The following is a 15,986-nucleotide window of genomic DNA, read 5'->3' as shown; positions in this document are numbered from 1 at the left end:
TGGGAATGTAATACACAACGTGATAAATGTAATTAACATTACTATACATTACATATCAAAGTTCTTAAGAGAGTAAACCTTGAATTCTCCTAACAAGGCAAAAAAATTTTTCCTTTGTCTTTTACTTTGTACCTATATGTTCATTCAACTTATTGTGGTAATCATTTCATGATGTATGGACATCAAATCATTTGCTCTCTACCTTAAACCTGGGTTCTATCCCTGGGTCAGGAAGATCCACTGGAGAAGGAAATGGCAATTCACTCTGGTATTCGTGCCTGGGAAATCCCATGGAGAGAGGAGCCTGGTGGGCAAGAGTCCATGGAGTCGCACAGAGTGGGACATGACTCAGTAGGCACACGCACCTTAAATCTACACTGTGTTATGTATCAATTGCATCTCAGTAAAACGGAAATAAAATATGCCATGCCCCCGTTCCATTTTAAGAAAAGTACTGATTTTTTATTGATGGAAGATTGGATACACCCCTTATAGAAAAATAACTGGAAGACTATATAAATCGGTTGGGGGATAAATCAACTGGGAAAGTTAGGACCAACACAATTACATGTGATACATATATACAAAATTCAGCCTCAATCAAAATTGTTTCATAACCTATAAAAATTTTACAGTTCTTGCCATATTTACAAATGTCACTACAGTGTTTTGATACAGGAAATATTATTACGTATACTTCACATTAATCTAAAGCTTTCATAAAGTCCATTTAAGTTGAATAAAATAAATAAGCATTTAGAAAACTACATAAAATTTCAAAATTCAAATTATAAATCCAAACAGGTAAAAATACTATGCAAGATATACAATACCCTATGGCTGGATGGCATCACTGACTCAATGGACATGAGTCTGAGTGAACTCTGAGACTTGGTGATGGACAGGGAGGCCTGGTGTGCTGAGATTCATGGGGTTGTAAAGAGTCGGACACGACTGAGCAACTAAACTGAACTGATGATGTTATATCAACATATGAAAATAAAACATTGAGCAATACCTTTATAATGTAGCAAGAACATTTTCAAACTAAAATGTGAAATGGCTTTTTTTTTTAACCTTACAAGTCAACTTTACTTTTATAGGGCATTCAGAGTTTTCAAATAGGTGTTAAAATACTCTTTAAACTTTTGTTGCATGACAATAAACTCAATGACTCTATTCCTACTGCAAACAAACAAGAACCAAAGATGCAAATACATAGCAATATGCCTTTTAGTTCAATTCTTGTTTCTTGGAATACAGAAAATGGTAAATAATTGAAATGAAAATAGATTTGAAATATGTAAATTAGAAATTACTACTACTACTAAGTCGCTTCAGTCGTGTCCAACTCTGTGAGACCCCACAGATGGCAGCCCACCAGGCTCCACTGTCCCTGGGAGTCTCCAGGCAGGAACACTGGAGTGGGTTTCCATTTCCTTCTCCAATGCATGAAAGTAAAAAGTGAAAGTGAAGTCGCTCAGTCGTGTCCGACTCTTCGCAACCCCATGGACTGCAGCCTACCAGACTCCTCTGTCCATGGGATTTTCCAGGCAAGAGTACTGGAGTGGGTTGCCATTGCCTTCTCCAAGGAATTAGAAATCAGTGACATAAAATTAAAAACAAGTTGACTGTCTACTAAAAGGGCTAAGTTACCCTTACAGTTACCCGTACCCTTAAAAGGAAAAAGTAATTATAGGTGTATGTTCCCAGGAAGTATATAAATACTAAAAGGTCACAATTAAACTAGCTAATATCAATCAATCATACTTCAATTAAAGTCAATAAATAAGACAGCTAACATCAGATGATATATTTGAAAGAAGTATGCATATTAGTGCCCTATAGCTAATTTTAAACATAAAACTATGGTCTAACAAAATAATTGAGTTTTTTTTTTTAATCAAAAGTTCAGTACAGGATTCCTTTAAATATCAAGAACCCATAAGCATTGAAAATATGAGTTAGTATAGCAAAAATTAATTCCTGTACACTTTTTCAGGACTATTTTGCAATGTAGATTACATTGATATAATTTCTTCATAGACCCTTTTGAATGTATTGAAGGAAATGGATAACAGATGGAAAAGGGGAGGGTGCAAGCAAAAGAAGTCAGATACTGCTACATCTGCAGTAAGGTTAATAGGCTCTTTTAACCAAACAAAAATATACCAACTGAATAATCAGGTTCATTGGGTCAGTAGTAGCTGCTGTCTAAGCTGTATCTTGGAGAGAATTATGCAAATACGTATGTACTATATGTACATAGACTCAGAAAGAGCTGTACCTTAAATGCACCTACAGGACTATTTTACATCTTGAACATCATTACTATTTATGAATTTCACATTGTAAAATAATAAATTCCACCTAGCTTACTTCCCTTTCAGGGTTTAGGGAAATAAATATTTAATACAATGTCCAAATTATGATTTCAGAGAGAAAAAGTTGGGAGCTACTGCTACAAACAGATACATATAAACACAGGAGGATATTACTACTATCTAAAAATCATCACTGCATACTGCATATTCCAACTGGACCAAAGAACACATTAGCCTGATCTAAATAAACCAGGGTATACTTACCAAGCAGCAAGCTTAGAGAGAATTTATTGGCTTTATGTAGACTTCTCCTATCACTGAACACTCCAAGGAGTATGTACAAACTTGACTTTTAAACATTCTGATTCTTATGCAGTTTATCCACAGGGCAAATTCCCATCAGGTTCTCTATAGTCCTATAGCCACAGTCAGCTAAGCACCTTACCTAGAGGATCAGACCTTGAACAATACGTATTCAAGGGAAAATTTCCAATTAATGAGTGAAAAATAATAGGTGGGGGAAAGAGAGGAACTAAGTCATGAGATTCCAGAAAAGTAAAATGGAAGTCATTTTGCATCCCTGCCTTCTTGACCCTCTCTTGACAAAATCACAGGCCACTGTCTACCGTAATGCCTGAAGCAGGAAAGACAGTTGATTTTAATTTGGAGGGGAAAGGTGAGTTACTAGTGCTCAGATGTATTTGGATGGCCTCTGGAGGAAGGGATTGCAAGTCTGTGTTTCAAGGAAGGTCATACAGTTTCTGACCCTGTGTTCAGATCTACAATCCTTAACAGGCTATCCTAATTGCAAACAGGCTCCTGACAAGACCTCTAATTCTATTTAAATACCCAAATCTGTGCCATCAATCCATATCTTATCACCTTTTTAATTAAAGAGGGAAAAATAGAAACAAAGAAAAAACATGCAATGAGTTCAAAGTCTGGCTACAATACAATATAGAATATTTTCTATTCTCCTCTTTCCTTGGATAGTATTCTTTTGGCCAGGCAATACATGACACAAGAAATAGTGGGAAAAACTGTCCTAGAAGAAGCATCACTACAGTACTGTCTGTCATTCTGTAGCAACTTCCTCAGCTGAACAGAATTATAGTCTGGGGGATAGTGAGAGAAGGCCTCCTGTGTAAACCTCAGGGAAGAAGAAAGATTTCTCAGAATGGGATACTAGAAAGAGATAATCAAAGCTTCATGAAATATGTGCTCAGAATAAAGACAAAGGACTGAAATTAGATGAAAAGAAAGCAGAAAAGAAACTTTGTAATATACAACCTTATGTATTAGGGTGATTGCTTTTTATTTACTTATTTCCCCTCTCTAAAACTAATACAAGATTTTAAGTGAGAAAAGCTGGACACAGCTAAATGAAAGTAGGGAAAGACAAGCTGAAGACCTAAGTAAACTAGTACAAAAAATGCACACCAGAAGGTTCATATACTTGTTGGACTCGAGCCACAAACTGTGCTCTGAGCTTTCAAAAAACCTCGTTTTTTTAAAGTAATATTTCTGGTCACTATTCATAATGTCCAAAAGATACAAACAAACCAGTTCACAAGAACTATATCATTGTTAAGACACAATATCTTTCTTTCCCTCCCTCCCTCCCTCTCTCTTACTTGAGGAATAATTACGAGCAAAGCATTGCACCACACCACCAACCGCCTTCCCCAGAAACATTTACCATAACGAGTTTTGTGCTTAGTCGTGTCCAACTCTTTGTGACTCCACGGACTGTAGCCTGCCAAGCTCCTCTGTCCATGGAATTTTCCAGGCAAGAATACTGGAGTAAGTTGCCATTTCCTACTCCAAGCAATCTTCCTCACCAGTGATCAAACTTGCATCTCCTATGTCTCCTTCATTGGCAGGTGGATTCTTCACCACTCCACCACTTGGGAAATCCAATAATGAGTTTTAGGAGACTGTTTTTAAAGCCACCTTCAGTGTAGGTTAATGCAATGAGGCCTAAGCACAATTCAGTTCAAAAGTAATTTCAAAAAGAACTGCTGCTGCTGCTAAGTCGCTTCAGTTGTGTCCGACTCTGTGCGACCTCAGAGACGGCAGCCCACCAGGCTCCCCCACAACTGGGATTCTCCAGGCAAGAACACTGGAGTGGGTTTCCAAAAGAACTAAACTTATTTAATAGTGTTCATCTCCACTGAAAATAGAGCACCACCACTATATACACAATAATATGTATACACACACATATATACATACATATATATATACATACTATGAGTATACACTGTACTTTAAGGTATTAGATTAAGTACACAAGAGAAAATATAGTCAGAACTCAGAAGTGTAGCAGAATAGTGCGAGGAACTTTTTGAAAGTTCTATTAACAGAAGGTTTAAGGCCATTATGACAGACCTTTGGATTCTCTTCTCTCATTTTAAACTATTGTTCTGAGGCCTGTTGTATATTCATTTCCATCTTACTGGTAATGGCCATGCTGAAGAGCCTGTTTTTTTGTTTTGTTTTTTGTTTTGTAAATAAAGAAAGGTAGTTATTGGCTCATATAACTGAAAAGTCCAGGGGATATAATAGCTTCAGGCATGGTTGGATCCAGGGGCACAAACATTGTCAACAGGACTCAAGTTTCCCCATCATGTGGCTCTGCTTTCCTCTGACTAGCTTCATTCAGAGGCTGTGGTTCATGTAGTGGGAAACTGACTTAAGATTTTAAATCTCATAATCATGCTTGATCAATTCACTCATCTCTATGAACATTCTGTTTCTACAAGGGAAGATACATTTTAGGAAGCAAAAATTGAGACCAAAACTATTGAAAAGAATCCACAGTATCCACATCTTTGCATGGAAGTATCTGATTCTCGCAGACAAGAAATCTGTGGGGAGTGAATTAGTATTTTCCACTCCTAAGTTTTACTCAAGCACATTCTTCTTGATAAGAACCTCTTTCTAAAGATCAAACTTAAGAAATGCATAAATGGTCCTAATTGTAATGATTCTGAATCTCTCTGCAAACATCCATGAATTTCAAACCTTACTTCTGAACTGAAAATTCGAGATTAGTTATGTCTCATTCCAAACTTACCCAGCCTCAGGCTTCAACTTCTATCTATTCTCTAAAGAAAGAAGACTCTCACATTCCATATTTTAAAAATGATTTCTATGCAATTCAGAGTCATTGATAAAAAAATATTTTTTTAAATTTTCTAATAATCTGACACATGCCCATTTTATAGAGAATATTCACTTGAATTAACCCTCTGTCATAATCTTTTGCTACAGATATGTCTATATATAGTGACAGTACATCTCAACAGAAATACTCTCATAGCAAACTCCACAAATTAGTGGTATTTCAAACTAAGTTTTTAAACTCTAATGAAAGCAGAAAATAATAGAAAAACATCCAACTAGAGAAACAACTAAATGTAAATGATTTGCTAAAAATAAACTACTTCTCTCTACAACAATATTAGAAAGTTTAAAAAAAGTGAAAATTCCTTGGGGCCCTAAATTATCATTGCTCTCTCTATAGTGGTAATGAACTTATTGTTGCATTAAATCACATTTAAGAGCAATAATGAGGCCAAAGTATAACTACATACTTTTAGACCTTTTTTCCTGATTTAAACTTTTAAATTCTTTAAGATTAATGCATCTATCTCCTTTGACATTGTTACTAAACTTTTACAATCAGTTCAGGATATAAAGATGAATGTATAACAATATGGAAATGATTTGAGACTTATAAAATTAAACATTATTCTAGGCTTATTTTTCTCTAAATATTGGTTGAGGCATACTATTTAGTATGAGCAAATACTTTTCAGATATAAGAATCAATACAACATATTCAATCTTTAAAAAAGTTCACTATACAATAACGAACTTTTAATCATAAGACAGATTTTTTTCAAATATATTCTTGGGAATTCCACAATAATGTGGTAATAATTGCCAACAGTGATGAAGAAGAGAGCATTTGGGGTTTTCCACTACTTATTATGCCACAAGAATGTATTCAAAGTATAAGTCTACATGTAGGAAGTACTATATAAATGTTAAATGAATATTTAACTTCAATGAAAATTGGAAATAAAATAAACTCTCATTATTTTAAGTCACCATTCATTTTTAAATGTCAAGTTGAAATATCAACAAATACTGCATATAGGAAAAAGAAAATATTGAGGATCATTAATCCAAGGTTTGGGAAAGAATGGGAAGGAAATTAGCAGTTTCTTTGCCCTCTGGTGGCAACAAAGTCAACTGCAGCATTTCTAAAGTAATGCATAATAAAAATGTTTCTGTTATGAAATCAGGTTTCTCCCCCCTGTGTCAAAATGTCTGTAATAAAAATCCTGATTACTACATGCCAAATTCCAAGACTGTTGGACTTTTTAAAAATTTCACGTTTTGAACTTTTAGCTAGTCTGTTTTACAAAGGAAACTATTTTTTCTCTTCCATTTCATTCCTATACTTTATATTTTACAGTATGCTAACTATTTAATTCCAAGATGATTTCATGAAAGTAATGGAGATTGATATCTTGGAAAGAAGCTACTTCACTTTGTAATATATCTTTAAAAAAAAACTGCCAAGAAATTTAAACTATTCCTTTTTACTTAAGCCTATAAATATATGGGCTTCTAGAGTAGTTTTCCATCAGAAATATTGGTTTACAACACCTGCAGATTTATGTTGAGCAATATATGTATTTTATAATCCCCAAAGCAAAAGCTTTTAATTATATGACCAATTTTAGAGTGGAGTGGATTTTACCCTCAATTTGAGAACTTAGTAAACATATATATATATATATATATATATATATATTGTTCTTTCCTTAGTAACATATTATTAATGAAAAAGGTTCAGGAAAAAATAAACATTTGTTGACTTTTTTTTTTTTTTTTACTGTAAATGCGTTATTTACTTTGAGTGCCAAAGAAGTTTTCAAATAAACAATTTAGAATGCATTCTGGCCCACACACCTCTCTAATCTCCTTTGGGATATAATAAATTGCTTTCTTTAAGCATTTATTTATTTCATGAATATGCCCATGAAAATTACTGTTGCCCTTTTTAAAATAAATGTGCTGCATCCCAGACGAGTAACAGTTTTATTATTTTTTTTTACCAATGAAATGTATCAGAGAAATAAACAGAAGGTATGATGTACTGATATAAATAACACCTTGTCAGGAACAACCTATGTCCTTCTATGCACAACAAACCGACATCCAGGAAATTTGCGTTTTATTCACAGCTTTAAAAGTGGTATCTTATTGCCCACTCCCATCCCCAACACACACCCCTCTGATGATAAACTGGAGCACAGTCAGAATCGGTTTTCTCTGTAATATTTTCAGAAGGAGCAGACACAGTGTTTCGGGCTGTCTCAGGTTGGTAAAATTTCATTTAAGGATTTCCTTCTAGATTCACCTCACCTGGAATCCCCAGGTGCTCTCCCTAGCCCTCCCTCTGAGACTTGCAAGTTTGACATTTGTGGACGCCAGAATACTTTCCGAGGAATCACTTATTTCCCCTCCTCGGAATTAAAACAAAATCTTGATTATCCTAACCAGCTAGCGTTTATTTCTCAAGTGTTTTTCCCTCATTCACCTCCTCTCAAAGTCTGTGCATTTCTTCGGGGGGGGGGGGGCGGGGCGAAATGGGGAGCAGATATTCGGTTCACGGTGGACAGGGTCCCGGAAGGCAGCTGGACCTTCCGCTCCGCATAACCTGGCCGGGAGAAGCCGGCGGCCCCGGCCCAGGGCTGCATCGCAGGCTTAGCGCTCGACCCCGGGGGCGCGGTCCTGGGCTGGACGCGCACCTGGCTGGCGCAGCCGCCCGAGCAAGGGGCGCCTCCTCTGGGCTGTGCGGGGCTCCCGGGCTCCGCGCGGGGGCAGTGCCAGGCCACTCGCAGGAACCCCTGCACGTTCAGGCCTGTCCGCGAAGCCGGCCGGCGGAGGACAATGGGGCGGGTGGTTGGTCTCCAGAGGCGCGTCCACCCGACCTCTACCACCTCCTCCCCTCCCCGGTGTTCCGCCGCACCCACCCCGCCCCACTTCCAGCGCCAGCTCAGCCCCAGACAGCAAGAGCGAGCCAGAGGTTGGGACCTCCTGCGGGAGGAAGGTGCGGCCACAGGGAATTTTCTCCAGCAGAGGGGAGCGCTGCAATCCCCGGCTGCCACCACATCCGCCACAATGCACCCCCTTAGTTTATCTCGGCAGGAGGCAAGGAGGAGGGGAAGAGGAGGAGCCCGGGAGGACACGGAGCAGGATGCCAGCTCCTGGGGAGGTACCCGCGGGAAGGTTTCTTCTAACACCGAGCCCTCTCAGGACGCCTCGGGGGAAGACAGTACCATCCCCTGCTTACCGCTCAGGTGAAGCAAGTGGTAAATCCTTAAGAAAAACCCTCAGTCCCTACCACCCTACTCATCCAGCCAACCTTCTGCTCATCTGAGAGTCCCAAGTTTACTTGAAATGCAATTGCAGTAACTTTACCAAGGGCAGATAGATGGAGTGGAGGTGGGTGGAGAACTGGGTACCAGAGAGGTCTTCGACTGGGTAGGAAAGCAACAAGCGAAAGTGCATCTTACCATTGACTTGATTTCCAGGCTTTCCTTCAGCGAACTGAAGCCGGTCCATTAAAAAGTGGCAAAGTAACACAACTCCTGCAGCAGCCAGGTCGGCCCTCCGGAACCTCGCCATGCTGCCGCCGCGATCTCCCGCTCCCCGCCAGTCCTTCCCTGGCGCCCTGTGCTGCTCCGGGGTTCCCGTTGGGAATGGGGACAACGGGGCTGAATGCTGCGGACCGGTCTCGGAGGGACGCAGAGGCTTTTGTAAATTTCTCTGGGATTGCACACCCAGGAGCCGGGACGAGGAAGAAGCGGGTGCGAGCAGAGCGCAGTCCTCTCCGGACCTCCAGGTCTCCCTTCAGAACTTCCCACAACACTCGCAGTCCTCACCCCAGACACAGAACAACAACTGCGGAGACGAGAGGCCACTTGCAACTGGGGCTGGCAAACTCTCTGTTCCGCACAGGCAGCGCCACCCCAGTGCCCGCAGACGGTGACTTCCGAGCCCCAGCGATGCGCTCCACTGGGTTCAAAACAGATCTAATTCCACAGCCAGCGCGGGTGCCTCCTCCAAATCCAAGAGGGCTCAGAAGGAACTTTCCCCAGTCTTGGGATGGCCCCCTCTAAGGAGGCTTAGGTTTGCGGGAAGGGGGTTAACAGCGGGCTGGCGAAAGCCCTCCGACAAGTTTTTCTTCTTTTCTTCGCCCTACGCAGGGCGCGCGTCCTCGCCCGCAGCCGGAGGGATGAGAAGCCCCTAAGAACTGAGCCTTGGGCAGGCTCAGGCTGCAGCAGTCTGAGGTCCGAAGGCAGAAAAATGTATTGGGAAAGGGGGGTGGGGAGGGGGGAAGAAACGGGGAGGAAAAAGTCAGGCTGAAACCTATTGGGATAGGGTTCCTCCTGGCGAAGGAGGAGGTGGACCCGAGCCCCGGAGTTTGGTGGCGGAGGAGGCGCCGCCGCCGCCGCCGCCGCGCTCCCCCGCGCTCCAGCTCCACACTTTGGGGAGGGAAGGCGGCTCGCAATTTGCCAGATCCGCCGCTGCACCCTCCTCCCGCCTCCTCCTTCCCTCCCCCTCGCTCCTCCCGGCGTCTCCCACCTTCCTCCCCGAAACCGGCAGCTAGCACCGACCTGTCCAATGGCTGCACTTTCCTCGGGGCTGGCAGAGGAGTCGCCGAGAGATTAAACCCCGGGAGGAAAGCAAGGGGGAGTAAGAGGGCAACTCCAGCCCGGCGTGCCCCTGGCAGCTCGGCGGCCAGGAGCTCCGGGAGAGGAGGCGAGAAAGGCGAACGAGGAGGGGAGTGCCGGACGGCACCTCGGCGCCGCTCGGGCGCCATCCCCGCACTCTGCTCGCCCCCACCGGCGGCGGGCCAGCAGCGCCCGCACCCACCTGGCCCTGGGCGGCCCTCACGCCCGTCTGCGGGGCTTCTGCGGCCCAGCAGCAGACCCGGGGGCCACTCGCCGCCGACGGGGTCTTCCTGGGCGCTAAAGGGTTAATTACAGCTCGCCATTCCTGGGAGGGCGTGTGCTGCGGAGATTGGGGGTGCGGAGAAAGCAAACCCAAGCCAATTCGGTTACTGACCCAGCGAAGCCCTTTCGGACCCCAGACCCGCGGGGCCGGTGGAGGAAGGGAGCGCGCGGCGGCTCGGACCCGCCGTGGCGGCTTTGTTATAAAGTGTCAGCGGGAGCGCAAGCGAGAGTTTAAAGAAACAGGAGGCCCACAGAATTTCCTACGGGGGCTTTAACTGGCTTTCGCTGGCTCGTTTGTTTTTGTTTTTTCAGCTCGCGGAAGTGCTTCAGCGTTAACCCTTTCCAGCCCTCTCAATAGTCTTGTTTTGAATAGTTAACTTTATTTTAATGGGGGTAAAGATTTACAAAAAAAAAAAAAAAGGGGAAGCAGCACATCGGTTAAAATTCTAGAACCAGACTGGGTTAGGATTCCACCTCCCCTACTGATTAGCTAAATGGCTTTGTTTTTCTTAAGTGTCTCAGTTCCCCATCCATCAAATGGGGAGAATTGTAGTTATACCCTTATAAGGTTGTTGCATTGGACTAAATGCGTTAATACGGAATAATTAAAGAGTTGAGAACAGTGCCTAGCACGAAGTACATGACTTTATGCTTCTTAAAGAGAAGAAAGGGAAGGAAGAGGAGACAAGGCGTTATAAATCAAATGGAGAAGTCGCTTTAATGTTCTAAGTGCAAACGGTCCTGTTAGTCTTTTCCATGCTCTGAAAAATTGATGGGTGCCATCCATAACCACCTTAATTTTGTCTCAATACCCACTGGAAGTGGAGCCAGATAATTAAACTACTCTTCCAATTTGATGCCCAAAGAATGCCTCTCTGATGGTTACTTGGCTGGTGAGCAGAAGAGAAACAAAAAGTGTACCCTGTTGTCCTCAACCCCATACTCAACTTGCTATCTATTTTGCAAATGTTAAGCACACACACTTTTTAATGCTCTTTGCTCTCTCCTGAGTTTTCTTCCAACCAGTTGATTGTCCCTCTTCACCTTATTTACACAACCTGGTTCTTTTACTTCTGCCCAGGCAAGCGTTTTTAAGTTCTGGGTAACCTTACACCCAAAGCTGAGTACCTGAGATACTTATCTATTTAACATTAAGTTGAAAAAAGTAATCTTCCTATCAAATTCTGATTGTCATTTAATTAACATTGATTTTTTTTTTCTCTGTATCCCTGGTGACCTCACTACTTCATGAATCCCTGAAGAAATAAAACGTTCAGTGCAGCTCCATGTCCCATTTATACACAAAATCATGGGGACCCAGCAGGAGCCATTTCAAGAGCATCTCTTCCTTAGTCTGGAGTGTTTCCCCATCCCCTTTCACAGTAGAAAAATGGGTATTTCCTGCTTTTCAAAGAAGAAACAAGTCCCTGCCTCTCCTGGATATCATTTTCTATTTTTCCTTTATTATTATATGTGCAAATTAGCAGTGCTTATTTTTGTTTGTTGTCAGCAATGCTTTGGCCTCCTGATGGAAGCTATATACCCTAAGAGGAAATCTGATGCCAAAAATTGAAAGGGAGCCAAGTGGTAATTCAGAGTGACTCTGGAGAGGCTTCTGTGTGTTTTGTCTATCTCACTGGTGCTGTTTCATTTTACTCATATCTTATGAACAAGTACATCTTATTCTGAAGAGCAGCCCACACAGAAAATACTTAAGTATGGGAGAAGATGCAGGTAAGCAAAATTCAATCATGCATGATGATTTAGTGCTCAGAACTAAGAAAGAAGTGCACCATCATAATAAAGTTAGGCTTTGGTACATTGCCTTAAATGTCAACCAATGATTATTTGTTAAAAATTATTTTTCCTTTACATTATAGCAGGTGACAAATAACTAAGATATATGTAGGATGGTATGTTCAGGGTGAAATGGAAAGTTCATTACTCATATAAAATCCTGCTAATTAAAAGTAGTATACTTTGTGGCCTAAATGATCTAAGTCTGCCATACATATTTCACCACAGAATAATCTATTTCACTTTCAGGGAAACAAATTAAGATGTCTCGAAGGAAAAGGTTTCATCTTCCATCTCACTAGAAAGAGAAGAGTTACAGTGAGTGGGGTTTGTTTCTATTTACTGTAGTTATAAGAACTGAATTGCTGGGATTTTTTTTGTTTGTTTGTTTTTTACTCACTGGCTTAATTTTAACTAACCTTTCAAGGAACAAATGAATCAACAGTCTTCATGGAGCAGTACTTGAGTTCCTTGTCCATGACAAAAGATCTGAAATTCACTGAACACCCTCCTTTTAAGATCTTAAAACTGTGTGTGAGAATCACTCTGGCCAACAGAGAACTTTGGGCGTTCATTAGCACCTGAGGTAATGTCTATACAGATTTCAGGCCTGTTCACAGCCCCTTATTTATACTGACCTTCAGAGCCATTTCTGCACATTTCAAGTGCAATACTATCTACCTGAAGGTAATTACAATTACCCATCTCATCCCACCTCCAAATTTGTCATCTCTCCTAAACTGAAACTTGGCTAACGGGATACTCAAGAAACCATCATGCTCACTTAGAAAAGAATTGAGATGTAATACAGGCTGTGGGGTACTCACTATTTATTGTAACCTATTTTTTGTTATTTCAGGACATTATTATTGTTATTTCATGGACAGCAAGGAGATCAAACCAGTCCATCCTAAAGGAAATCAACCCTGAATATTCATCGGAAGGACTGATGCTGAAGCTGAAGCCCCAATTCTTTGGCTACCTGATGCAAAGAGCCTACTCATTGTAAAAGACCCTGATGCTGGGAAAGATGGAAGGCAGGAGAAGAAAGGAACAACAGAGGATGAGATGGTTGGATGGCATCATCGATTCAACAGACATGAATTTGAGCAAACTCTGAGATGGTGAAGGACAGGGAAGCCTGGCATGCTGCAGTCCACGGGGTCACAGAGATTCAGACATGACTGAGTGACTGAACGACAACAACAAAAGGGAAATTACTATTAGTGGATTCCTTTTATTTAGTCCTAATCTAATATTACGACCTTTTCCTCCAGGTCTAAGGCATTTCCTCTCCCTCACCATTTGATAAAGCTAATCTTTTTATCTTTAGCATACAATTACAAGAGTCCTTTCTTCATCTTGGCTGATTTTTTTTCTCAATTCATCCCAGCCTCTCCTTCCCCCACCCTCTCCATCCCCACCATGTCTGCAAGTCGATTTTCTGTCTGTATCTCCATTGCTTCCCTACAAATAGGTTCTTCAGTTCCATCTTTCTAAATTCCATATGTTTATGTTAATATACAATATTTGTTTTTCTTTCTGACTTACTTCACTCTGTATAATAGGCTCTAGGTTCCTCCACCTCATTAGAGCTGACTCAAATACGTTCCTTTTTATGGCTGAGTAATATTCCATTGTCAGAGAAGGCAATGGCACCCCACTCCAGTACTCTTGCCTGGAAAATCCCATGGATGGAGGAGCCTGGAAGGCTGCAGTCCATGGGGTCGCTAAGAGTCGGACATGACTGAGCCACTTCACTTTCACTTTTCACTTTCATGCATTGGAGAAGGAAATGGCAACCCACTCCAGTGTTCTTGCCTGGAGAATCCCAGGGACGGGGGAGCCTGGTGGGCTGCTGTCTACGGGGTCGTGGACACGACTGAAGTGACTTAGCAATATTCCATTGTATACATAAAATATACATATGTGAATATTCCATTGTACAATAGTCCATTGTACCACAACTTTTTAATCCATTCATCTGTGAATAGACATCTAGGTTGCTTACATGTCCTAGCTATTGTAAATAGTGCTGCAGTGAATATTGGGTACATGTGTCTTTTTCAGTTATGGTTTCCTCAGGGTATATGCCCAGTAGTAGGATTGTTGGGTCAATAGGGTAGTTCCTTGTTTCTTATTCACCTTCTTTGACTTCTGCTCTCAGAATCAACTGAGAATTCATTATACTATTTCTGGATATTTCAGCTTTTTGCTGTTTTATAATCTTAAGTAAAATTTTTAGGAACAGAGTGTTTTGAATGAAATATGCATTTAAAAAATTATATGACAGCTAATAGCACTCTTTTTTTTTTTTAGGGACATTAAGTATGCAAGAGTACTTAATGCCTTTTATCCTCATGTCAATAGTACATTTACTATTTAGATGAAATTAAAATATAATTATATTTGGCTCACTCATAATGAAATAACATACTGCATTAAAATGGCATACATGTTTGTACTGTCTTCTGAAACTTAATAAGCTAAAGTTTTTTGACCAGTAAATTGCAAAGTACAAAAATTTGCAGTTCAAAATAGTAGAAAACAAATTATTAAAATGGACTAGTACATCCATCGGAGAAGGCAATGGCACCCCACTCCAGTACTCTTGCTTAGAAAATCCCATGGCTCAGTCCGACACGACTGAATGACTTCACTTTCACTTTTCACTTTCATGCGTTGGAGAAGGAAATGGCAACCCACTCCAGTGTTCCTGCCTGGAGAATCCCAGGAATGGGGGAGCCTGGTGAGCTGCCGCCTGTGGGGTCACACAGAGTTGGACAGGACTGAAGTGACTTAGCTGCAGCAGCAGCAGCACACCCATATATTATCAGGCCACTCAAGATAGCTGTTCTCTTCCTCTTTGTACAGCCCCTGCTAAACCAGTCCCTGCTTCACCTACACCCCACTCGGGCAAAAGTGCCTGCCCCCTGCCCCAGCTAGTGATTGTTCTAATCTTTAGGTCAGAAAGACTCCACCTGCTAATTTATTAGAAGAAAACATTTGCCCTCCTGATGCTCATTAACCTCAGGGGCTGTAAGGGGCAGGCACAGGCTGCTGGTTTCCATGGTAACTGACAGTAAATATAAGGGCAATTCCCCCTATAAATAGCCCCTACTTTACTACTATAAATAGTAGTAAATATGGCTTCCATGTCGCTTGCCTGTTGTACCTTGTCGGGTGTCACAGCATGACCCTTTATTTCAGACAGGTGAGCTCCGTTATCCAGTATTATTGATGTCTCTGTCACTGTTTTGAGGCTCTTTCTTCAGTGTCCAGGCTGGTGAACTACAAGGCTTGTGGACTTGCCCGGTGTGACTCAGCAGCTGGTGAGCTAGTTGGGACGCCAGGGAAAATCCCTTGAGTACAAAGATGTCAGGAAAATATAACAGGGAATGGAAGATTGTGGGGTTAGTCCCAAGGTGGCCATCCACCCAGCATGGGGGACTCTCTGGCAGCTATCTACCACGAGAGAGATCTTTCTCTTCCATTATGTTGATAATATCCTGTTAATCTCAGAGTCTTTGAAGTTTAAGAGTAGCAGTCTTGTGCTGGTGGTTTATCTTGACTACACAGGGATGACTGGTGAATACAGATAGAACAGGGTCATAGATTATTCACAAAATGCAAGCACACCCCTGACCACTGCCCCTAAACTTACAGGCACAAGCTTTAAGGATACTAACTCAGGAATAGACTTGTGAGTTAGACATGGGCAGTCACCTGGGTTTGGCTAGGGGCTGTGACAATGGCAAAATGAGTGTACCCTTTCTCATCACAGCTATGGAAAGCGGCAAAGCAACAATACAGTAGGAAGGAA

At 41.6% G+C, this 15,986-nt stretch overlaps 2 protein-coding genes across 3 annotated transcripts in view; one reads left to right on the top strand and one right to left on the bottom strand.

Moving 5' to 3' along the window:
• Positions 1-10,564, bottom strand: part of PLXDC2 (plexin domain containing 2) — a 426,407-nt gene extending 415,843 nt beyond the window's left edge. The window contains exons 1-2 of one of the 2 annotated variants that reach the window (XM_061435962.1): positions 10,479-10,564; positions 8,924-9,695 (exon numbers count right to left, since the gene is read on the bottom strand). In XM_061435962.1, coding sequence (XP_061291946.1) covers positions 8,924-9,035 — 112 coding nt within the window. In that variant the 5' untranslated portion in view covers positions 9,036-9,695; positions 10,479-10,564. Of the gene's footprint in view, positions 1-8,923; positions 9,835-10,478 lie in introns of those variants that run through there. The other variant, XM_061435963.1, reaches the window with a different exon arrangement.
• LOC133258885 (splicing factor, proline- and glutamine-rich-like) lies at positions 9,110-13,523 on the top strand. Its single transcript, XM_061435569.1, has 3 exons — positions 9,110-9,518; positions 9,669-12,481; positions 13,023-13,523. Exons 1-2 carry the CDS (start codon positions 9,110-9,112, stop codon positions 10,391-10,393), a joined length of 1,134 nt encoding a protein of 377 aa, XP_061291553.1. The 3' UTR covers positions 10,394-12,481; positions 13,023-13,523.
• Positions 13,524-15,986: the final 2,463 nt, after the last annotated feature.

Source organism: Bos javanicus, chromosome 13, assembly GCF_032452875.1.
Source record: "Bos javanicus breed banteng chromosome 13, ARS-OSU_banteng_1.0, whole genome shotgun sequence".
Lineage (NCBI taxonomy): Eukaryota > Metazoa > Chordata > Mammalia > Artiodactyla > Bovidae > Bos > Bos javanicus.
This window is presented reverse-complemented; position numbering and strand designations above follow the sequence as displayed.

Bases quoted from the DNA above. Each gene is read 5' to 3' on its own strand.
- LOC133258885 (XM_061435569.1), top strand. From the start codon at position 9,110: ATGGGGACAACGGGGCTGAATGCTGCGGACCGGTCTCGGAGGGACGCA. The intron at 9,519-9,668 runs GCCCCCTCTAAG...CTAAGAACTGAG, and splicing joins CTTTCCCCAGTCTTGGGATG to CCTTGGGCAGGCTCAGGCTG.